This window comes from Trichosurus vulpecula, chromosome 4 (assembly GCF_011100635.1).
Source record: "Trichosurus vulpecula isolate mTriVul1 chromosome 4, mTriVul1.pri, whole genome shotgun sequence".
Classification (NCBI taxonomy): Eukaryota; Metazoa; Chordata; class Mammalia; order Diprotodontia; family Phalangeridae; genus Trichosurus; species Trichosurus vulpecula.
The window spans coordinates 104,885,277-104,908,974 of record NC_050576.1 but is presented as its reverse complement, the minus strand read 5'-3'; the positions used below and the strand labels follow the sequence as shown (position 1 = coordinate 104,908,974).

Here is a 23,698-nt window from a genome sequence, read left to right as displayed (position 1 = left end):
GTATGAGATAAGGGGAAATATGGGGTTGTGCCAGACCATGGAAAGTCTTGAAAATCAAGTTAAGGACTTTGACCTTTATTTGATAGGCAATAGAGGGCGATGAAAGTGATCTAAGGAGGGAAATGACATGACCAGACAAATGTATGAAGAAGATAAATCTGACTGTGAGACAAAAGAAAGAGACAGTGGAAATAGGGTCTACTAGGAGTCCAGGTGGGTGGCAATAAAGGCTTATATTAGAGTAGCAGCAGTACAAATAAAGAAGGGGAACGAATCTTCCCTCAGACTTCTTAAATCTGATGACCAATTGTTAGTTGACTGATTCTGGTAGCATCATTTGTCAGGAAGCATTTGTTAAACACCTACTGTGTGCCAAGTACTATGCTAGGAGAGACAATATGTACGCACAGAATAGCATATGGAACGTATACAAAATAAATGCAAGATGATTTGGGGGAGGAAGCAGTAAGCAGCTAGGGAGATCAGAAAAGGCCCCATGTAGGAGGTGGCATTTGAGCTGACCTTTGAAGGAAAGCTCTACTAGGGATTAGGAAAGTTAAATACAGGGAGTATTTTAATCACGGCTGCAGAATGAAGATGAGGCTTCAGAACAGAAAGACAGATATTGGAATGAAAAAGCTAGTTAGTGATTAAGAAAACAATTTGGATTTGGGGATATAGTTTAAAATGAAGAAATGATAAATGCTTAGCCATAAATGGCTATGTAAGGGCTGATAAAAATATTTTTGCTTGGGAGTTTTCTAAATCTTACCAAAAAGATTTTAAATGGAAAAGAGAGAAGGGAGAAAACTGCCTACATATATCTGCTGAATCACAAGGAGTAGGAGCTCCAATATAGGAAAAATTGCAGTAGAAACACCCAGAAGTTCATGGGAGAAAAAAATTCAAAATCCAGTAAGGTAGACAGCAAAGTAAACAACAAAACAAAAAAGTTCGAGGTCTCAGATCCTAAACAAAATATGGGCAACAGAGTAAACTAAAGCAGGGAAACAAGAAACTTCAAAGGTATCACCAAGATATGGTGGGACAAGGTCTATAACTGGAATATGAATATGGAAGGTTAAAACTTATTTAAAGGGAATAAAAGAGAAAAAAGTAGAAACAAAATTGCATTTGTAGATTGCGAAGTTATATCTAACAAAAAGAAATGCTCCATACACACCAAAGCACTTTTTGAAGTTGTAAAGAACTGCAAACAAAAATGCCCATCAAATGGAGAATGGCTAAACAAACTGTGGTGAACAAATATAAAGGCATATTACTGCGCTATAAGAAATGAGGATCATGATGAATCTGCTGCAGACAAGCAAGGAAAGACTTATGTGAACTGATGCAAAGTGAAATAAGCAGAGTTAGAAGAACAATCTATACAATGATTATAACAATGTAAATGGAAAGAACAATCACAAAGCAATCACAACTGAATATTTTTAAATTATAAAAACCAAGCCCAGCCCCAAGGGATAAAAAGATATTCTATACCCTTCTTCTGCAGAGGGGGATATCAATGGGTGTGGCGCATTGTACATAGTATCAGCTTTTTTTTTTCCCCAATAGGATAACTGGTTTTGTTGAATTTATTTTCTTTTTTAAAAGAATTCTTTTGATCTGTAAGGGATGTCTTTGAGGACAGGAAGGGTAGAAGAAGGATACAGGAGAAATTGTAGGTGATCACAAAACAAAAATTATCTGTAAGATTCATTTCTTCAGAAAAGATATATTCATTTGAGAAAATCCAGAAACTAGATAAGGAAGTAAGAGTGAAAGTATTTGTGAGTGAAAGTATTCTCCATCAATGGATGGAGAAGCAGAAATGATATTGGCATTGGTGTACTTCAGATCTCCTAGAAAGAAAGAGCAAAGAGATGGGGAGTTCAGATACAAAGTATGAGGAGTGACTTCAATTATCTTGACATCTGCTAAAGTTCTTTCCACTCAAAGCAGCTGATAAATTTTGGCTTGCTTAATTATAGTACTATTTTTCAGAAGACTGATGGAAGAGGGGAGGAATGAAAGAAGTATAACTAGGATATGCAGGTGATATAAAAACAAATGGTATTAATAAAATTTTATTTAAAAAAAGGTCGAGGAAGCAACAAGAAGAATTGCTGTTCTGAACCTAATTCTCCCTTTTCCCCTTGTTAGAATGTAAGCTTTTTAAGGGAAGGGATTCCTTACTTTTGTCTTTATGTCCCCAGCACCTAGTATGGTGACTCACATATAATTGGTATTTAATAAGTGTTTATTGGCTTGGCTTGGATTTAGGTTGGAGCCGATAAATTCAAGCTTCTTTTGAAGGTCTTTGTGGATGTGACAAGAAATCAAGAATAGAAAACATTAGAGTGACTAAAGAAGTGTGAAATTATTTAAAATAAGTACAGAACTTACTTTTGCTTGGAGGTAGGAAAAGGCCTTCAACATAGCGTCCCCTGTTGTGATGAAATGCACAATTTAATTTTTGACATCCCATTGGCTGGTTTTCCCAGTAACATGGAATCTCACTCCGCTTTTTCTGTAGAGAAAAAAAGATCAGGAGATAAATCAAAATATGAAACAGAATTATCTTATCTTGAAAAGACGATCAAGAATTAAGAAATAGCCTCTACCTGAAGACCTCCAAGGAAGGGGAACCTTTTAAGGCACTTAATTCCACTCTCGGGAAACTCTAATTGTTCATTTTTCCTGATACACAGCCTAAAATGGTCTTTGCATAACTTTCACCAATCTCTCCTAGTTCTTTCTCCAGAGGCCAAACAGAATGAAGCTAATCCCTCCTCCACACTTTTCTTCAAATACTTGAAGCCAGCAAACACGTTTTCTCCTTTCTAGGCCAAACATCCCTACTTCTTTCAAATGATCCTCGCACAACATGGAGGTAGGGGCCTTAACCATTCTAGTTACCATCCTTGAACTTTCTCCAGCTTATCAATGTCTTTCTTAAACTGTGGTGCCTAGAACTGAACACAATAGTCCAGATGAACTCTGACAAGAAGAGTGTACAGGGGGACTCTCATCACCCTATTTTTGGAAGCTGTGCCTTTCTTGATGCAGCTCAAGGTCACATTAACATTTTTTTAAATGCCACACTGACTGCTGACTTTATTTGCCTTGCAATCTACTAAAATGTGTTGGTAAGCAAAATGGGCTCTTAGCACTTAGTTCAACAAGTGCCCTTGAAAAGTTTGGTTTGTTTCCTTTGAGTAAGTCAGTGTATTTCATTGAGCCTTACTAGGTGCTAAGCCCCAGGCCCAAACCCCTATTAGGTATAAAACTTATGTGGGTGTGGATTGGTAACTAAGGTGGGGCCCAAGGTGGGGCTAACTCAGGGGACAGCCTAGTTTACAAATGAGTTTGAGTGAGTTAACCTTGCTTTCCTTATTAAAGCAGATCAAAAGAACCTGTGCTTTTGCAGCGTGTTGGCAGCTTTCTGGGTGCTGGTTGTAGGTGGATATTACACCCCCACAGAAGCTGCTAGCTGGATTGTTGAAACATAAAAACACCACATTTTTTCAGAACTGCTATCTAATAATTCTCCATCTTATTATTTGTGAAGTTGATTTTTTTTATACAAGTGTATAAATTTACATTTATGTTAGATTCAGCCCAATGCTCTAGCCTGACAAGATCTTTTTGGATCTTGACTCTATCATTCAGTGTGTTAGTTACCCCCTCCCAGCTTTGTGTCATCTGTAAATCTGATGAAATTATCCATATCTTTATCCAGTTATACACAGCAAAGGCACAAAACAAAGCAGACAGTCCTAGAGTACTCCTCTGGAGACTTCCTGCCATCAAGCCATTTACAACTACCCTGAGTTTGGCCATGTGACCAGTTCTGAATTCATCTGATCAGATTACTGTTTAATCCACAACATTCTCCGTATCTGCTCTTTCTGCTTACGAGTGAGGGAAGGCAGCATAATGTGTGTGAAGATAGCATTAGAATGGACAATGGCTGCACAAGCTGCAGTAGGTGAATGTGATGGCATACTACTGTATAAAAAGTGATGAAGGGGGATGGGGGGTGGTTTCAGAAGAACCTGGGAAGATATCTATGAACCAATACAAAGTGAAGAAAGCAGAACCAGGAGAACAAGTTACAAAATAACAAAAATGTTGTAAAGATAATCAACTCTGAAAGACTTAGGAACTCTGACCCATACAATGACCAAAACAATACATATTGATCCTCCTCCTGCCCCTCCCCCTCTTCTTCTCCTTCTCCCCCCTCCCTCCTTCTCTCTCTCATGCTGGACTATGTTTTGAATGACTATCCTTATCTGTAATGGTTTTATTTTTCTTGCTTTCTCAATGGGTGGAGGAGGGAGAAAAGGGAAGAGAGAATTTAGAACCTAAAACAAAATTAATTTTAAAAACTAGTGCTGGATTTGAAATCAAAGGAGTGGGATTCAAATTCCAGTTCTGCCATTTGTGAGCTATATGACCCTGGGCAAGCCACCTTAACTTCTTAGTGTACTGAGCATGTCCCTAAAATTATAAGTTGCAGAACTGTTATTCTGCATCGATAAAGGAAGATTCTTCACTGGGCTTCCCCACAGTGATACAATCACAGGTCTAGACAAAACAAATAAAAACAAACAGCCCAAGATCTAAGTTTTTAGGAAATTATAGCAGTAGAAATTTTAAAAGATCATTATCAGTAATAGTAATATGTAAAATGTTAAAGGGGGAAAGAAAATAATGAAATGCTGTTAATTTTATGAAGAACCACCTCAGATGAATTAAAAAGAGTATAGTGTATAGAATGTTTCAGTGTTTAATAAAGCTTCCCCCCCCCAAAAAAACCACACACACAAAAAGATCGGATGTTTTTACCTGCAAAGACCTGTAAAGACAATGAACAATTATTCTTTTGAAATTCCCAAATGGGTATTATAATCATTGCTCTTTTATAGATGATGACAATAGCAATTATTTAATTGCCTCTTGCTTCAAGGCCACAGAAATTCAGTGAATCAATTCAAGATCTGATGTTAATTTTGCTTGTTCTTGAGGCTTTTGGTTTAGGAGACTTTACTGCCTCTCTCTTGGGAGCAAACTTTCACAACACAGGTTGACCTACTATAGTGAATCCTGCTCTGTGTTCCACAATCATGTGACATTTAACCTGTTCCACCTGGTAGATAAGTACAGAAAGTATTCCCTGCTCATAAAAAGGTATGCCATCTTGTCCTACTCCCTCTCCTAATCATCAAACTACACACAGCAATTAAAATTTTCAATTGTCCGACCACCCAGTGTTTCTGGTCTTAGGTTACTGATTATCAAATGTCACTAAATTTAGACTGACCACTTACATCAATTTCCATGTGTCGGAACCTGCAGACCTGACGAAAACAGCGCCCTTCTTGCCACAGTGTACAAACAGTTTCATTTCCTAGGGCAGCTTCACAGTGCCGGAATGGGCAGCTATCTCCCTGAAATGAATGGGAAAGAAGAAAGAAAATAATCATGACCTAAAAACTCACATACATCTATAAATGTAAAACTCTGCTGCTCAGTGATAAGTACTTAGTAGGGAAAAGAGATAAATCAAGATCAAAAAAAAAAAAAATTCAAAGAAAATAGGACTAATCTAAGGGAAACAGGTTCTACTTTGCAAAGATTTCTTACAGGTATTTCTTACAGTTATTACTATTTATTTCATCTGAGGCCAGAACATGTTAGTATAGATTCAGAGACAAAGAAAATACAAGTAGTACGATTGGTAAAACCTGAAAAATATATAAACAGTAGCTTAATTTCAATCTGTCCTACATATTCTGAGTTCTACAAGTAAAGCTAATTCTACATATAAAATATCAAGATGCTAGACCAGGAGGTTGGCTCAGTCACGTGTTCTATAACACAGGCAGTACACATTGTTAATACTCTGAAATCAAGTACCATTTTGGTACAATTGGCTGCCTGTATGTATTTATAACCAACAAAATTGCCAGGGCTTTGCTCAAAACAGAACTACACATCTGTTTGGGCATTCTAAGCATGATGTCACTGAAGGGACTCAGAAAAGTCTATGAAGACATAGATGTGTAAATTACAAGAAAGAGACAAGCAGTACATATCAAAATGAAGGAAAGAAAAAGCAGTGTGTGTGCGTGTGTGTATTTTCAGAGTTGTCAGCAGGAAATTTGGAAAAGGAAAGAATTAAAATACAAATCTTAATTTACGCAGTTATGGAAATGTAGCAATTACATATATATATAATAACATTTACATTACATAAAATCAAAGTCAATAGCCTACAGCCAGGGGTCTTAATCATTTTAGGGATGTTGAGGGGAAAAAACATGTATAGACTATGCAGAATGACAACTTTGTCATGTACCTTGAACTTTTTTTTGTTTGTTTGTTTTGGAGGGGAAAAGGGAAGGCAATTGGGGTTAAGTGACTTGCCCAAGGTCACACAGCTAGTAAGTGTGTCAAGTGTCTGAGGTCACATTTGAATTCAGGTCCTCCTGACTCCAGAGCCGGTGCTCTACTCGCTGCGCCACCTAGCTGGCCCTTGAACTTTTTTTGATTATAACCTTAAGCAACTTTAAAATAAAAGACAATGAATATTAACTATTTATACTCTAAATTCTCTTCCAAATGTTAATGTTTATGCACATATTTTTATATAATTGAAATCAGTGTATACATACTATTTTTAAACTTAATGTTATTTTATATCATATGCCGTTTAAAATCACCTTGGCAAAACATAAAAAATACAATTACAACTACAAGACTACCGGAAGAAGAAAAAGATTATAAAGAATGAACAAATTCCCCTACTGCACACTATTCTTTCCTAGGAGAACACAAAAGACCAAATAAAACAGATAAGCAGTGAAACACAAACATTAAAATGATGAGTATTAAGAAAATCTCATCCAATGTAGGAAATCAATTATAGGAAAGAACTTTTTAAGTTTTACCTTGGTACATGTAGAATAGAAAAAAAAGTAGCAGTCTTCTCCTTGATTAGACATGCTGGCCAGATTTTCTGATCAAGTGCTGGGGCTTGAAAACAAGCCACTACTTCTCTAGAAGAGAACCAGGTTCCAATTCTTTCTCAAATGGTCTCAATCTTCCACAGGCAGTTCAACCACTGAAATCTTCTTTAAAATGTTACCTGAGATAGAAGGGAATATAAATCAAAGTATATGAGGTACAACTTTTAACCCTAAAAGATTTGGATCATTTGAGATAACAGCGCAAAATCTGTGTGGGTATCTTATCCCTCCACTAGACAATGATCTAAAGAACAGGAATGGCACCATACTTTGTATCTCCTTTAGTGCCTAGCACAATGCTTTGGGCATACCAGGGTTTCTATAAATGTTTGTTACATTATTTCTCTACTTGTATTGGACCAATGATTTCATTAGCACAGGGAACTCCCTCTACTGATTGGCACCTTCAGGCAATCTATAGTCTTATGAGTCTCCTGTGCTAGTGTGAAGTTAAAATGATTTGCCCAGTCACAAAGTCATTATCTTTTAGGGTTGGGACTTGAAGCCAGGTTTTCCTGACTCTGAGGTTTGCTTTCTATCCAGTAAACTAAACTACACTGCTTCTCTAATCCATATATCTTGTTTTATAAACATACTTTCATGTAATTTCTGTATGGATATTGTATACAATATACAAGTATATTCTATACTCGTGATACTTCACTTAAGACTACAAAATCCTTGCAGATAATAACCTTCATTTTTCTCTTTTATATTTCCTACGGGATCTAGTACATTCCTCAGAAGAGTGTGGATGTTCAATAAATACTGCTAAACAGATGACCCAGATAATTTTTCTAATACTTAGATGATTTCTGTGCAATCTACATGCTAGAGTTGGCTAGGGAAGAAATAATCTAGATTTTTTTCACTTGAAAACTGCTACATTAAGATTCATAGGATTGTGGATCTAGAAGAGGCCTTGGAGATCATTTAAGTCCAATCCTTCATTTCATAGCTAAAGAAACCTGAGGCTTAGAGAGGTTGTGACTTTGATCACAAAGCTAGTAAGTAGAAGAGCTGAGATTCAAACTCAGATCACATAACTACACATATACCCTTTACAGTATATCACACTACCTTTAACATTACAACAGCATCTGATTTTTATTTCAAAAGCAAATGCACCTGATTTAGAAAGTACAAATTATTTTACTGGAATAAAGTTAAAATCATATGCCTCTGAACTTCCTTATACCTGGACATATATTTACCTAATAATGAAAATGGCAGCATTTACATCCAAATTCATTAGTGGGGGCAGGGGGAGAACATATTATAATCAAATATATTTTAAACTCAAATTGCCCTGGCTGTAAGCTAAAAGGCAGAATTCTTCTCATGGGGGCCTTCTAGAGACAAACCTCTAGCTTCTGAAAAAAAGCAAGTTATTTGTTTTCTTCCTGCTCTACAGACTGATGACATATACACACACTGCCAGGCTGAAAGCAGAGACTGCTTTGCACAGCCAAAACTCACTGTTTCTTGAGAAGGAAAATTAAAATAGCTGATGTTTATTTACATAATGCTTTAAGGTTTGCAAAATAATTTATATACGTTCTTAGTTATCGCCTGCTATAGCACACTTTCATTATCATAAGCTACTTTATTGTATATATTTGTACTTATTCACTTTATACATATGGTATATATGTTTTATGTGTATTTGTCTCTACCATTGGAGTGTAAGCTCCTTGAAGGAAAGATTTTTTTTTTTCTGTACTTGCATCCCCAGCAACTGGCACAGCATTGGACACAGAGTATGTGCTTAATCAATACTTGTGATTGATTACTTGACCTTCCCAATAATCCTGGGAGGCAGCTACTATAAGTGTTATTACCCCTACATTATAGATAAGAAAGCTGAGGTTTAAGAATCTCTTGTGCTCTACACAATTCTCTCACAACAAATAACTTTTCTATTTGAAACACAGAGACAGTGCAGCTGCGTACACACATGTACCTGTGCACGTGCGCACATACACATGGGAAGCATGATTTGGGGCATGTATGTAGATTGTGATGAACTACACATTAGAGTATTTTGTGTCATTAAAAAAAAATTTCCACAAGTACTAGAACTCTTCCCTTTCAGCACACATACACTTTTGGGACTCTAATTAAAAGCTAAAATATGTGCCCATACTAAGAGTTAGGAGGGTATTTGTTAAGTTTTTCATTCCAAAACCAGGTCCAGAAATTCAGTTACTTACATTTCATATATATTATAAAAACCACAGTGAATAAATCAAGGGCTTCTTCCCAGTAGCTATGGAAATGCTTTTGGTAAGGCTCACAAGCCCTCAGGAAATCCCTCTTCTACTTCACCCATGCTGAGTTCAGACTTGTTTCACTTTGTAGCAAGACAGCTACATTCTAACCACTCAAGCCCACCAAAAGGCAATTTATAGCTTATAAAGCATGGAATATTTATTTCATGCATTCCTCAGCTTCAATATTTAGTTAAGTGAAAGATAAAAATTTTAAGAAGCTTCACATTAACTAAAACATTCACAAAAATTCTCAAACTTGACCTATTCCATTTTTCTGGGGCTCCTCCTTTCTTTTATCCTTTTCTTTTGTCAAGCCTCACTTCAGGTACTTTAAGCCTCTTCTAATTCACCAGTTCTTCTCTCAAATTACATTGTATTTGCTTTTCTGTGTACATATTGTATCCCTCCTCCCTACGTGGTAAGAATGTAAGTGCTTTGAAGTCAAGGGCTATTGTATTTTTGTCTTTGTAACTCTCCTTGTCTGCAGTACTTAGCACATACTAGGGACTAAATAAACGGCTTGTTGAATTAACTGTGAAGGATGCAGACCTCGGAGAGGTGCTATCAGCAAATAGTTCACTAGTTCAATAGTTTTCGCTCACTTGTGAGAGGTATATACTTACATATTTCCACAGGGAAGCTTCTTTAGCCTTTATTTAAGCCATTAGTTAAAAATAAAGTTATAGTTCAGTGATGTTGCTAAGTAACAGACAGTAGTGCCTTCAATATTTAATAATGTAGCTGCTATACCAGAAAACTACTATTCTCCAAAAATATAAGCAGAAGAATCAAGACAATTCTGTGCAACTCTCTCAGTGAAAAACATCACTTTAAAAGAACAAAAATTAAACTGAAGTTCAAACCCAATTAGCCAATGAACTGTTTTTTTGAGCAGTCTAATTTCAGGACTAGAATAACTGTTTAAAAAACCAAGTACAAATCCATCTCTTGCAGGCTACTTATTATTTTTCTAAAAAGCATAAAATGCTTGACTTGTGCTTCTGAAAATTACGTAGATAACCGTAATATTCTAAATAATTACAGTTTAAATTATAGAAATATCTGTTCCTTAAAAGAAAAAAAGGCAAATGATACATCTCCATACTTACATTAGCTGGGTGACCTCAACAGGATCGTCTGTCTTCAATGAATTCCAATTTATTACTCCTGTAGGTCGAACCAACACTCAATCCATGAATTAATAATAAAGGGGCAGAAAGAATTTTCCTCCTCACATTGCCAAGGAAACACCTCTCAGCCACAATTCAAACACAGGCTGTGCTTTTTAAACATCTCCCAACTACTGGAAGAATAAGTCCATTCGAATAACCTCTCTCAGACTGGAGACAGCCAGGGTTAGTTATCTCTTCCAAAAAAAAAATAGTTCATTTAAAGATGAACTTGAAATTCAAAGGGCTACAAAAAAGATCCATCTTCCACAGCCGGACAATTTATTTTTTTTTAAAACAAAAAAAAATTGAATAATATCCAATTCTGGTCTTCAAGATTTCTTCACCTATTAAGAAAAAACAGAAACCTTCCCCCATCTTTATTATCTGTATACTGAAAATACATGTGTATGTAAAGGTACGCAAAGGTATGTGTGTATCTATGTATATCAGCATATACATATATACAAATTGGTTTATACACACAAACACATATACACAAATGTGCATAACCAAAGCATTTGAGTGATTTTTCATCTTTATAATATAGAATAAAAATCTTTAGATTTGACTGCATTTTAAAAAATAATGATAAAAACTCAGAATCAAGGTATCTTTTTAAAAAGGCTGAAATCTTGCACCAGCCCACAAATGTTGGTGAAATAATATCCTTACACATCTGAATGTGTATAGTATGGATGCATGTATAACATTAACATTTCCACATGATCTTTAACCAAAATAGATGGAAATGATCAGAGTAGTGACAACTGTATGGTACAGCAAACTATAGAAGGCAGAGGAGCAGAGAAGCCATCTTGAACACAGTCACAGAAAACATAGGGAGCTTAACATTTGGGGAAAGACAACATTTCCTTTAAATTAATATCAATTCTGCTAGCAAGGCATTAAGTATTATTAGTCATGCAAAAGTTTGCTTGAGCAGCTGTTTCAAATTTTTTAAGTTACAGACTACCAATAAGGAATTTAACTGCCTATCTATTCAGGTTAGTGAGGTGTTCAAACTCTCAATTTTGCAATGATGTTGACATGTTATAACAAAAAAGTTTAAATAAAAATACTATAGATTTTTAAACTAGATCCCACAACTTAAAAGGAATTTTGATTCTTATAAAAGCTGCACAATCTCTAGGCTAAATCTTGTCAAATTCTACCCAAGACAAGACAAAAATTAAATGTTACTTAGAATTTGAAAATAAAATGTGGACACCTTTTACTCACACTTAACACTAGTCAATTTTTCCAGGACTTTTTTGAGCAGGGAATATCCCCAAACCTAAAATGAAAAAGAAGGAAAAATCAGATCTTGTATTACTTAGAAACTTGTGTAAAAGTGGGCTTTAAGAAAAGTTTTGCTAAGAGAAAATCCCAAACCTTTCCCTTTTTAATGATTATATATCCAGTCCTACTTAAGAGGACTAAATTACATCTTAATGTAAAAACATGGTCTAAGTTCATTTTACAGATTAACACTCCAAAAAGCTGAGTGCTTATTCTTAGTCGAGATTAGAATGTCCAAAACAATTTTTTGACAGTTTCATGGGACATCCACTTAACTTCAAGATTTTGTTTTATTTTTAACAGACTAATGAAAGTCTGACAAAGCATTTTCTTTGGAAAAATGAAAACCATCTTAGCCAAAATTGTTTCTATGCGTTTTTCACTCCTATCTCCTGTACAAATCTTTTCATCAGGACTTTCCAAATTGTAAGAATATATTTTGCCACTTTTAGTACTATCTACCCCCTTTATCCAAAGGCATCTATGACAACATTTTAATTTCACTGGCCAGTTAACTTGAGTTTCCCCTTCCTATACAAATTCCCAAGGGATCAATTCAAAGTAAAAAGACTTCAATTATTCTAAATTGATCTCTTCACCAAATAACTGAGATACTTATATGCCTTTTAATAAAAAAAGAGGAGAGTTATTGAATTCACTCTAAATTATACCATCTATATATAATATTCCAGCTACAAGTAAATAAGGAATAATCATAATTAAAGTTTATTTTCAGGAAACTTCAATTGTTCAATATTTTCAAAATTTTGACCTATCCAGTTTGAGACAAGATGGGTGTTTATAAAGAGGCATTCAGATTGTAGACTACTGATGGGGCAGTTTACTGAATAGCAATGTGGTTTAAAGTTGGCCTTAAGTCTCATATTCTGCAAATATATCAGGGGGTCACTGATTACTATAATTTTGAACACTTTTCATTCCAGTATTCTTCAACTGCTGCTACTGCAGCAGCAGAGGTGATATAAGGCTTTTGCTTGTCTCTGAAATACTATCTGTTGCTGAGCTATCAGCGGGGCCTAAACAGGAGTGGGCTCCCTTTCTGGACAAGCTATAAACATATCAATTCCTACTACAGGTGATAAGGCCAGAAGCTTCTAAAGTGACTACATGGCAGTTCTCTGTTGAAATGTCCATATAATTACAAACTTCTTCCACAAGGATCTGCTTATGTTTCTAAATCATTATCCTGAGGAAGTCATCTAAATTTTCTTTAAAACAAGAAGCTAACAAAGTGGCTCAGATGCAAAGCTTGAACTGCAATAAGGCATTCAGTAGGATGTTAATTTCAAGTGTAATTTTATTTTGAAAAATACATTTTGGTACACCTTTTTTCCTTTATATCAGCAATGTTGCCACCACTCCCATGGCATTCTCCCTTATGACAAGGAAAAACAATTAAACAGAAACATCCAATTTGTCTGAACTACTGCAATAGCCTGCTGTTTGGGGTGCCTGCCTCAAGTCTTTTCCCAGTCCAGTCCATCTTTCGCTCTGCTGACAAGCTGATTTCCCTAAAGTACAAGTCTGACTTATGTCACCCCCCCCCACCCCCTTAATAAACTCCAATGGTTCCCTATCACCTCAAGCATCAGATATAAAATCCTCTGCTTGAATTTTAAAGCCCTGGCCCCCTCCTACCTCTCCAGTCTTCTTACACTTACTCCTCCTCCAAATACTCTAGGATCCAGTGGCATTGGCCTTCTTGCGCTTTGCTCAGTGAAGACACTACACATCTCCTCACTTTGGGTATTTTCACTGGCTATCCTCCATTACTGGAATTCCTTCCTTCCTCATTTCCTGTTTCTGGCTTCCCTCAAGTCCACCTTTACAAGAAGGCATTTCCCATTCTCCCTTATCTCAGTACTTTCCACCTGAGATTTGCCTCAACTTTACCCTGTATATATCATCGGTATGTAGTTGTTTGCACGTTGTTTCTTCCATTAGACTTTGAGCTCCTTGAGAGCTTTTTTGCCTTTCTTTCTATCCTTAGAATTTAGCACAGTGTCTGTCACATGGTGACTACTTAATAAATGTTTGTTGACCTGACTTGAGTACATTTGACAATGTATATAATATTCTGTCCTAATAATCTGCCACCCTTCTGCCATGAAAGAAGAGGGACATTTCATTACTTATCCTTCTGGACCTTCATTCCTTTTTCTATCACTCCGAATTTAACCTCCTTTAAGTGATCTTTTTAATTACACTGTTGTAGTTATTTCATATCTTGCTCTTTGTTCTGCTTATTTTCAGTTACAGTCTTATAGTTTTTTTTTTTTGAGGGGGGAAGGCAGGGCAACTGGGGTTAAGTGACTTGCCCAAGGTCACACATATGTCAAGTGTCTGAGGCCGAATTTGAACTCAGGTCCTCCTGACTCCAGGGCTGGTGCTCTACTCACTGCGCCACCTAGCTGCCCCTGTCTTGTAGTTATTTCATGATGTTCTTTGTTCTGCTTATTTGTTTCACTGTATTTCTCATCTTACAGAGCCTCAATATTCTGAATCCCTAACTTGGGAGGTAGAGCTCAAGTATGGACTGTTAGGTTTTGAAATATTAAATCTTATTTGCCTATAAATTTTTCCCAGCTGAGAAGATAGCTCAATTGGTCATCTTTCTGAGCCAGAAAAAAAGTTCACAGCACCTGGTCCTATGGAGAAGTCCTCACCTTCTAACACATTTCCAGCAGCATCATTACATTGGCAGTGGTTGAGAAGCTTAGACTTCAGGTAACCCTAAAGTGTAGTTTTCCGAGAGGGCTGACTGGTCAGTCCAGCTCATACTCTTTATGAAGCTCACCAGCTGTACTAGTGTCAAAGCAGAAATTCCAAATTCCAAATGTCTGGGGTTTTGTTTCAGGTATTAAGATACTGTGCTGCTTTTAATGAAGAAAGTCTCTTGGGGAAGGACATCAGACTCCATGATTGTTAAAGACATGCTAGAAGCTACAGGTGAGCTATCATATTTAACAAATGCCTTAAACAATTGAAATTTAACTGGAGAGGCATAACTTTTAATCCTTAATTTTCTTTTTACTGCAAGACTTATGAGCGACAGTTTCCATTCTGTCAATATTAAAGTAAAAAGATGCATATTCAAAGCACCCACTTCTGTTCAGACTGTTACACTTATTTTCAAGTGTAGTGGGAGTTGAGTACATGGAAGGTATAATCTTCCTCCCTAAGGCTACTTCCACTGGCCAGTACAACTTTATCAGAATTGCCTTAGGAGACCGAAAACTTTGTCTAGCAATACTGCTGAAGTGTGGATGTACCCAGGTGGATGTCTCCTTTTACACCTGTGGACACTTCTTTTAAAGCCACTACAAATCGTTCAACAGGTGTATCATGGGTTAATGCAGAAAACTTGCATCACAATGGGGGTTTTGTACCAAGCAGCAGGATTTGTTTGGCTATATGGCATGCAATTAAAGATGTTCTTCATCCTTCTTGGGAGCACTGGCACACAATATATCAGCAGTAGCTGTGGCATTTGAGATCCTCCAGATCTTTTGGGGAACCGACCAATTCTTTTTTTTCTTTTGGAGGGGGGAAGGCAGGGTAGCTGGGGTTAGGCGACTTGCTCAAGGTCACACAGCTATCATGTCAAGTGTCTGAGGCTGGATTTGAACTCAGGTCCTCCTGACTCCAGGGTCATCGCTGTACTCACTGAGCCACCTAACTGCCCCTGAATTGACCAGTTCTTGAAGAGGTTTTGCTTTCCTTTCTTGTGTTGTTGGGAAACAACTCTATCTCAATATTCATCTCTTTTGCGAAGTAGGAGAGCTCTTAACATGGAATCAGTGGATTTTTATTTTTAAATATTTTAAATATTAAATATTTTAAATATAAATATCATTCAATATAAATGGGTTCCTTTGTAATCTTACACATTTTACTTTGTGCATTTAAAAATATTCTGAGAAGGGGTCCTTACGGCTGACTAGGTTGCCAACCCAGTTGGTGCATGACACACAAAAAAAGTTAAGAATTCCTGCTTTTTTCACCTGTATTAATAAGGGTATTTGAAACATTCCAGAATCCCAGCATCACTAAAAATGCTGTGCATGCTGCCAGGAGAAACTGAAGATATCAGCACACCAAAAGTATATTCCCTGTTTCCAAAGATTATATAGGAATCTTGTAACTGGTTTATTATTGTAGTAATACAGTTGTTCCTCCCCACTTGAATCATCTTTTCTTTCACTTCAAGTTCCCTTTGGCTATATAGTTCTACTTGGGTGAGAAAATTGACAACAGAAAGAAAACATCTCCCAGCTGTCTTAAAAAATTATAAAGATGGGAGGTCATAGTACCACATAGTCCAGTTCCCTCATTTTGGAAATCAAGAAACTGAGACCCAGAAACTGAAGGTCATTTAGGGTTAGTGGCAGAGTCAGCTAGAACCCAGGCTTCTTGACTATGGGTCCAGTGTTCTTTCCATACTACCAGATAACAGGCTTTTGATGCTTTCAGATTCTTAACTCAAAGATTATGAAATCTATTTCCTGGGTATTCCATTTTTAAAGTAACGAAACTGCCATTTTATTTAGTATCCAAGTTGCCAATAAGACCCCCAAGAGCCCAATTCTCAGGACAGATCTGACTCCACATACCAGTCAATACAGCAAATGCTTGTTTCCCTGCCCCCCCCTTTTAAACTAAAAATCTTTGTTTGATTGGAAGAGGGAAGGGGGGGGCGGGTTACCTAAACAACGCAGCTGAGAGCAAGATGTTACATGTTTTCAAGAGTTATCCTGCAGATGTAAAGTTGCTATTTGTATCAAGATTTAACCCAATTCCAGTCCTTACCCTCCTTTGGGGAGTGGAGATACTTTACAATCTGCAAACAAGTAACTCCTCACACCTCAAGCCCAGGAAAGTTAATTCACTTTTGTTTCCCTTCGGTCAGAGCCGAACCGCACAGACTGGGCTCGCGGCGAGCCTTTCTTTGCATCGCCCGGCCACCGGCGGTTAATGGACGCAGACAGACCGCCCCGATGAAGCCTGGCTAGGGCTGGTTCGGCGGGTCGTCGTCCGGGCGCAGCAGTTACGGCGGGTGGAAGCGGGCGCTGGGCGGCGGACGTCGCGCCGCTCTCCCGGGGAGCCGCCGCACAGGGGCTGCCTCCCTTCCCCGACGCGAGGACGAGGGATCGGGGCGCCCCGAGCCACCGGCGAACGGGCCCTCCCACGTCATCATCTAGTCCAGCCTCTTTTTCTTCTTCTTTTTTTATTTTAAACAGAGGAGGGAAACTGGAGGCGAAACGAAGCCCACAGCCTGGCCCGAGTCGGGATTCGAACGCAGGGGCCTCCGGCTCGTCCATGAGCCGCGGGGACCTGGGCCCCGATTTCGGGGAGTTTCTCCGGCGGACCCAAGGGCTCGGCCGCGGAAGCGAGGTGGGCTGAGGAGGCATCGTCACCCGGCCCCAGGCCCGAGACAGGAGCTGGAGCCGGGCCGCGCGGGCAGGCGGCCGGCCAGGGGGAGGAGTTCGGGCTCGGCTCGGCCGTGACGCGGGGGGCGGCCGCGGTGGGGGCGGGGAGGGGGCCCCCGCCGGGCTGTGACAGGAGCGGGGTGGGCGGGGGAGGGGTGCCGGGGCGTCTGCCGGGACGGGTCGTTACGGCGGTGCCGACCAGAGGCCCGCCCGGGGCTTCCTAGGCCGCCCTCCCCAGGGCTCCCCCACACCCCCGAACCCTGACCCGCTCCGGGGTCGGGGAGACGGTCTAGTTACCTGAAAGCGTAACTTGACCGGGCCAGAGTCACTCTTCACCGCTTCCGCCGCGGCCTCGACTCTTTCCCTCATCCGCTGCCAGGGTCTGTCCCCGCCGCTGCCGCCACTGCTTTTCGTTCCTCGGGCAGCAGCCACGGACCCTCCGGGCTGCCAGCCTCAAAGATGGCGCCTGGCCGACTGGCCCAGCTCCGAGGCCCGGCCAGCAACCAAGATGGCTCCTGTCCACGCCCCGTGCCAGCACTGCGCTCGTGACGCACGGAATTCTGGGAGCTGTAGTTTCCTTGGGCAAGTTTCAAGATGGTTTCCTACAGGTCTTGGTGGCGAGGGCAGGGAGGGATTTGAGGAGGGGAAGTGAAACTGGCTTCTCACTTAAGACTGGATTTAGTACCTGCCCTACCCTCGTTTTTTCTGCTGTTACCTTTAATTATCACCCACTTTTGAGCCCAGAAAAACAGCACAAGTATTCGAATTCACACTATTCGAAGTTATAAGCTATGGGTACTTCGTTCCAGCCCAATCGAATTATGCTGTGCAGGTTCGAATAATGCGACCACTTAAAGAGAATTTCTCATCAGTACTATTTGGGACCTAGCTGTATACCCAAAGATTTCCACAATGTAAACGGAAAGACTGTCCGCAAAACAATCACAAGTGAATGTTGCAAAATTACACAACAAAACAAAAATATAAGAGGACACCCCCACCCCACACCTTTGTGTAGGCAGGAAGTCTACCGTGGTTAGCTGTGCACTTCACATATTTTAAGACTTATTCCACATGTTCATGAGTTTTGCTGATTTTTTTTCTTCTGTTTTCCCCCTTTCAAATAAATATTTGATATATGGGAAGACTTTGTGGGAAGAGGAAGAGAAATTTTGGGTGATATAAAAAATGATATCAATAAAAATTAATTTTCAAAAACGGCTTGGAGTATTGTGAAAACCTTCTAAGTCTTTTCATCTCAGATGGAATTGTGGAGATACTGCTGGATTTGCAGTCAGGAAACCCTGTGTTTAAATCCAGCCTTTGCACATACTGTGAACTTTGTTTCTTTTTTTTTTTTTTTGGACGGGAGAGGGGAAGGCAATTGGGGTTAAGTGACTTGTCCCAGGTCACACAGCTAGTAAGTGTGTCAAGTGTCTGAGGGCAGCTTTGAACTCAGGTCCTCCTGACTCTAGGGCAGGTGCTCTCCTCACTGTACCACCTAGCTGCCCCAATTGTGAACTTCTTTGAGACTTACTGCTGTCATCTGAAAATGGGGATAATAACTCATCTCCTGAAGCTCAAATGCCTTTAATATATGTGGTAGAAGGGGACTGGTCAGAAAAGCAATTGATTGCTAACAGTTAATATAATTACATAAAGTAAGGACATATAATGGAGACAATGGTAATAGTTAATACCAAATTACCAAATACCATTAGCTTATACCAAAGTTTTAAGGTGTTAAAATTTTAGACACTTTTTTTTTTAAGATTTACATTTGTTGTTATGCCTTTTACAAAGTTTAAAGAAGCCTTGAATCAAGCTTCAAGAATTTAGAAGAACACCTTACCATTAACTGCCAAGACGACTGGCTTGTTTGCCAATTTTGAATCCAAGGAGTATGGCCCCTGGAAGTCTACAGGACAGCCCAGCTCTAAGGAGGGAAATGAGCTTTGCCTTTCAACTTGCACCTCTACCAGAGGGTGAAGGAGAAGGAATTTATTTATTTCTCTTGTTCTCCACCGCCCCCCCCCCCCCCAATCCCACCAACCTCCATCAATGCTGAATCAAGACAACTTGCCCAGTAAGTGGAGACAGCTCTGAGGAGTTTATTTTTACACTACTCTACTCCCTCCCTTCAAAACATCCTCAGATACTTTCTAGTCATGTTATTCCTCTTCGTGTAACTCTTCAGTGGTTTCCTGTTGCAACCAAATGCATTTCAAATTTGGCCAAATTCTCACAGCCCTTCTCAATCTGTTTTCTACCTTTTCAATTGACCAGCAAACCTTTATTCTGTCCCTAAGAGAGTAAGCCTATTAATTAATAGGCAGAGAGTCAACTACCCCAAGGAGGAAAGTGGTATAGTTAAGAGAGGGGCTTTGATCAGTCTGCTGTCAGCCTAGGAATGAAAGTAACCGGTAACTAACTCAAAGCTCAAAGGTGGAAATTTGTGAATAAATACATGTAAGAAAATAGTCATAATTTAGGAGCAATGGGTCGGAATCCTGTGGGGGGGGGGAGAGAGCAGTCAGCCCAGGCGAGGGTTGGAAAAATAACGTTTTAAATTGTGACAATTTGTTTCATATAGAGAATTAACTTCCAGCAACTTTATTACTTGGCAACATTGAGTCAAACTACCCTTCCCCTGCTGGCCTGATCTGCTGAAAGCAGCTAAGGGCTTGGACAAAAAACTACATGGAATACTCTCTCTTTCCATTTCCACCTTTTAAAATCCTATCCATGCTCTTAAGACCCAACTCAAATACTACCTCCTTCATACTTATGCCTGACATATATGTGTGGTTTAGAGTTTGTGAAGCACTTTACCTAGGTTTCCTCATTTGAACCTCCCAACAATCCTGTAAGGTAGGTTTTACAGGTATTCAGAATGGTAATTAGGAATTTTTAAACCTGGGGCAAATACCACAAACTACTTCTATGGCAATCAGCAGGAAAGGCAAGACAGAAGTGTGGGGTAGGGGGTGGGGGGTAGAGGAGGAAGGAAAGGAGGAAGGGAAGTATGAACACCACTGCATACTCTGGAAGAAGAACATAGCGGGGGGGCTTATGCTGCACAGGTTGACTTGAGAACAAAAATGCTGAGAGTGGACTTTGCCAGCCCAAGGAATGGTAGCAACTGGGGCACCTTTGAGAGAGTTCCACCAAAAGTACATAGCAGAAGCTGTGGGTAACCCCAAATTCAAGAATTTCTAAAATTGAGGGCTTTTAGAGGGAGATTTCTTCCATGATATACTTATTGGGGAAAAGAGAGGCCAATGTAAGCCTTACCCAGGCAGCTAGGTAGTACCGTGATAGAGAGCTGACCCTGGAATCAGGAAGACCTGAATTCAAATTCAGCCTCAGATATGTGATAGTTTTCTGCCCCGAGGCAATTCTCTTAAGTGCTGTCTGACTCTACTGTTAAAATGGGGGTAGTAATAGCACCTACCTCCCAGAGCTGTCAAGAGAATTAAATGAAATACTATTTGTAAAGCACTTAGCACCATGCTTAGCACTTAAAAATGCTTGTTCCCTTGCTCTGCTCTACCTTCTTTCACCTGCAAGGTTCCAAGAGATTTTTTGCATTACATTTCTGTGAAGGATGCAGGTACCTCACTCTTGTGAAATCTGTTAACAGAAATGAGCTGAGGTAGGATGTAGGAATATAGAGGTACTATGACAAGGAGTAGGAAAAGACTTTATTAATTAACAAAACTTCTGCAACTGGGTCATTTCCGCCTGTGTTTGCTACTGAAAAACCAAATTATCACACCACCACTGAGACCTCTATTTCCTTACGTTGTTTAAAATCATTTAAAACCATCTAAAAGTTGGGTGCATGCTATTTTTAAGGAGCACAGAAAGGGGAAAAGGGAAATAGAACCACATAGGTTGGTAACTTTTCCATCAGGCTACGCTGGGTGGTAGGAAACCTAGAAGTAGAGAGGAGTGGTAATATCCACAAAAACCCAGAGAAGAGCAGCAAAAAGCATCCTCGGGCTCACAAGTGGGAAAATAGTCAGGTTATGGAGTACAATGGGACCAGACTATGGCCAGAGAAGGTATGGTTTCATCAGGAAACATCTCTTTCATTTTGGACTAACTCTATGTGACTCTCCACTATTCCTGTTCAGTCTCTGATGTAGTTATAAACTAAAGACCTTACTCATTAAGATATTCAAATAAAACGGCAACTTTAAAAATTGAAACAGAAGTCAGTAGAGCACTGGCCCTGGAGTCAGGAGGACCTGAGTTCAAATCCAGCCTCAGACACTTGACACATATACTAGCTGTGTGACCTCGGGCAAGTCACTTAACCCCAATTGCCCTGCCAAAAAGCAAAAAAAAAAAAAAAAAAAAAATTGAAGCACAAAGATTTTTCAAAAGTAGCCTCCAGTTTATGGGTATAAACTTATTAGCTAAGCTGTTTCAAATCCTGATTTTTAATTCCATGCATATAAGAATTTTTTTTTAAAAAAGCTTTATTTTAAGTTATATTGAATGATATTTAAATTTATATTTAAAATATTTAAATATTTAATATTTAAAATATTTAAAAATAAAAATCCACTGATTCCATGTTAAGAGCTCTCCTACTTCGCAAAAGAGATGAATATTGAGATAGAGTTGTTTCCCAACAACACAAGAAAGGAAAGCAAAACCTCTTCAAGAATTGGTCAATTCAGGGGCTGTTAGGTGGCTCAGTGAGTACAGCAATGACCCTGGAGTCAGCCAGGGCTGACTGTATCTATGCAATACTCCACACCCATAATCCTCTACCTCTGCAGAAGAGGGTAAGGAAGTACAGTACATTTTTTCCCTCAGCTCTTCTCCAGGACCCAGCTGAGGTTATTACTATCTATTACAGTATCTTTATAATTAGACACTATTCAGCCTTGCCTTTTGTTTTTGTTTTCTGCTGTTACTGTTGTTCTCCCCATTTACACTGTTGCAGTCATTGTATATATTGTTGTTCTACTCCACTCTACTCTGATACAAATTTCTGTGACACATTATTAACACAGCCCTTTCAAAGTCCCAGATGCTCTCCAAAATTTTTTTTTTCAAAATGCCTCTAGATCTTTACTGGTTTTAGTATTGGTTCTCACACTAAGCCATTTGAACAAATTCTAATTTTATTTTTAAATGAAGAATTATCCCCTTTCCCAGACCTTGAAGTTTGGTTGGTTGTGGGTTTTTTAGTTTTTATTTTTTTTTTGGCTTGTTTTTACCCTACTTGTATGAAACTACTTGGGGCTTTCAGTTTATTTTAGAAGCTAGAAAAATTTTTGGCTCGCATTCCTGCTGCTGGTGTCTGCAGGCTGAAAAAGGGTGAGATCTATGGTCTGTGTCCTCTTTTCCCCCAGAAATTAAGGGTAAAAAGAAAGAAAAGAAATTATTCCACAATTTCCTGGGTTTCTTTAACTCTTATTTTAAAAGTAAGCTTTGTTGATACCTTTCGCTTTTTATATCAGTCATTTCTGCATATCCTTCCCTCCTCCCAGAACTGCACCTTCACTTGTAACAAAGAAACAGCTAAGCAAAAACAACCAAAAAGAGTGGCACTTGATATTTGCAAAATTCTTCCGCCATAGACTTCCACCCCTTGTTAGCTCTTCTGACAAACCCCAAAATTCTTATATACATAGAATTCTCATGTTATTCTAATAGCTTTCTACATCAGTTATTGAATTTGATCCTCGTACCGTTTCTACAGTAGATAAAGCAAGAACTAATCTCACTTTATGGATGAGGAAACTAAGGCCTAGTTAGGTTAAATAACTTGCCAAAGGTGACACAAAAATGAAGAGTAAAGATGAGAGAGAGGAGAAAAGGAAGGAAAAAGGACAATGGAAAGAGAGAAAAAAATGGAAAAATAAAGAAAAGGGAAATCTTTACAATGTGTTTCCTCTCCTTTTTTCTTTTCTTCTTTTCCTCATCCTTCTCTAAATGTGCAAAGATAAACACAGTTTTCTATTTTCTTTCCTTCTTTAATTCAATTCAACAAGTATTTATTAGAGACCTACTATGAGGCATAGCCAAGATAGTGATGGAGCAGCAAGCTTTCTTTCTCCCCTGCAAAGAAAAACTCTTCCAAACACATCTAGAAAATGTACCAGGATGAATACTGATTGGGAAATACAAGAAAAAAATCACAGTGATTCATTTTTCCAGACCAGGTTGGCATAGAGAAACAGTCAAAGGCAGATGAGAGTCCAGCCATAGGCATGCCATGCAGAGCATTCCAATTCAGGGACATGCTGTGCAGTGGGAAAAGGTGGTGTCTCAGGTCCAGGAGAGAGGCCTAAACTTATGTAAGGTGCAGGAACATGTATCAAATCACATATCTGGAACTTACTCCTCTCTCTCAGGTCACAGATCCATCGAGGACCAAGAAAGGAACCTGACTCTAGGAGTGGCATTTCAGAGGGCCTGGGTCCTAGGCCATTTATGGAGGC

At 38.9% G+C, this 23,698-nt stretch overlaps 1 protein-coding gene across 5 annotated transcripts in view; it reads right to left on the bottom strand.

Moving 5' to 3' along the window:
* The window catches only part of ZC3H11A (zinc finger CCCH-type containing 11A), a 40,817-nt gene extending 23,050 nt beyond the window's left edge, over positions 1 to 17,767 (bottom strand). Inside the window, exons 1-6 of one of the 5 annotated variants that reach the window (XM_036755075.1) lie at positions 17,532 to 17,767; positions 11,725 to 11,779; positions 10,423 to 10,480; positions 6,963 to 7,159; positions 5,340 to 5,459; positions 2,410 to 2,533 (exon numbers count right to left, since the gene is read on the bottom strand). In XM_036755075.1, the coding sequence (XP_036610970.1) occupies positions 2,410 to 2,533; positions 5,340 to 5,459; positions 6,963 to 7,016 (298 nt within the window). In that variant the 5' untranslated portion in view covers positions 7,017 to 7,159; positions 10,423 to 10,480; positions 11,725 to 11,779; positions 17,532 to 17,767. Of the gene's footprint in view, positions 1 to 2,409; positions 2,534 to 5,339; positions 5,460 to 6,962; positions 7,160 to 10,422; positions 11,780 to 16,614; positions 16,661 to 17,531 lie in introns of those variants that run through there. The other 4 variants (XM_036755077.1, XM_036755076.1, XM_036755078.1 and 1 more) reach the window with 4 other exon arrangements.
* Positions 17,768 to 23,698: the final 5,931 nt, after the last annotated feature.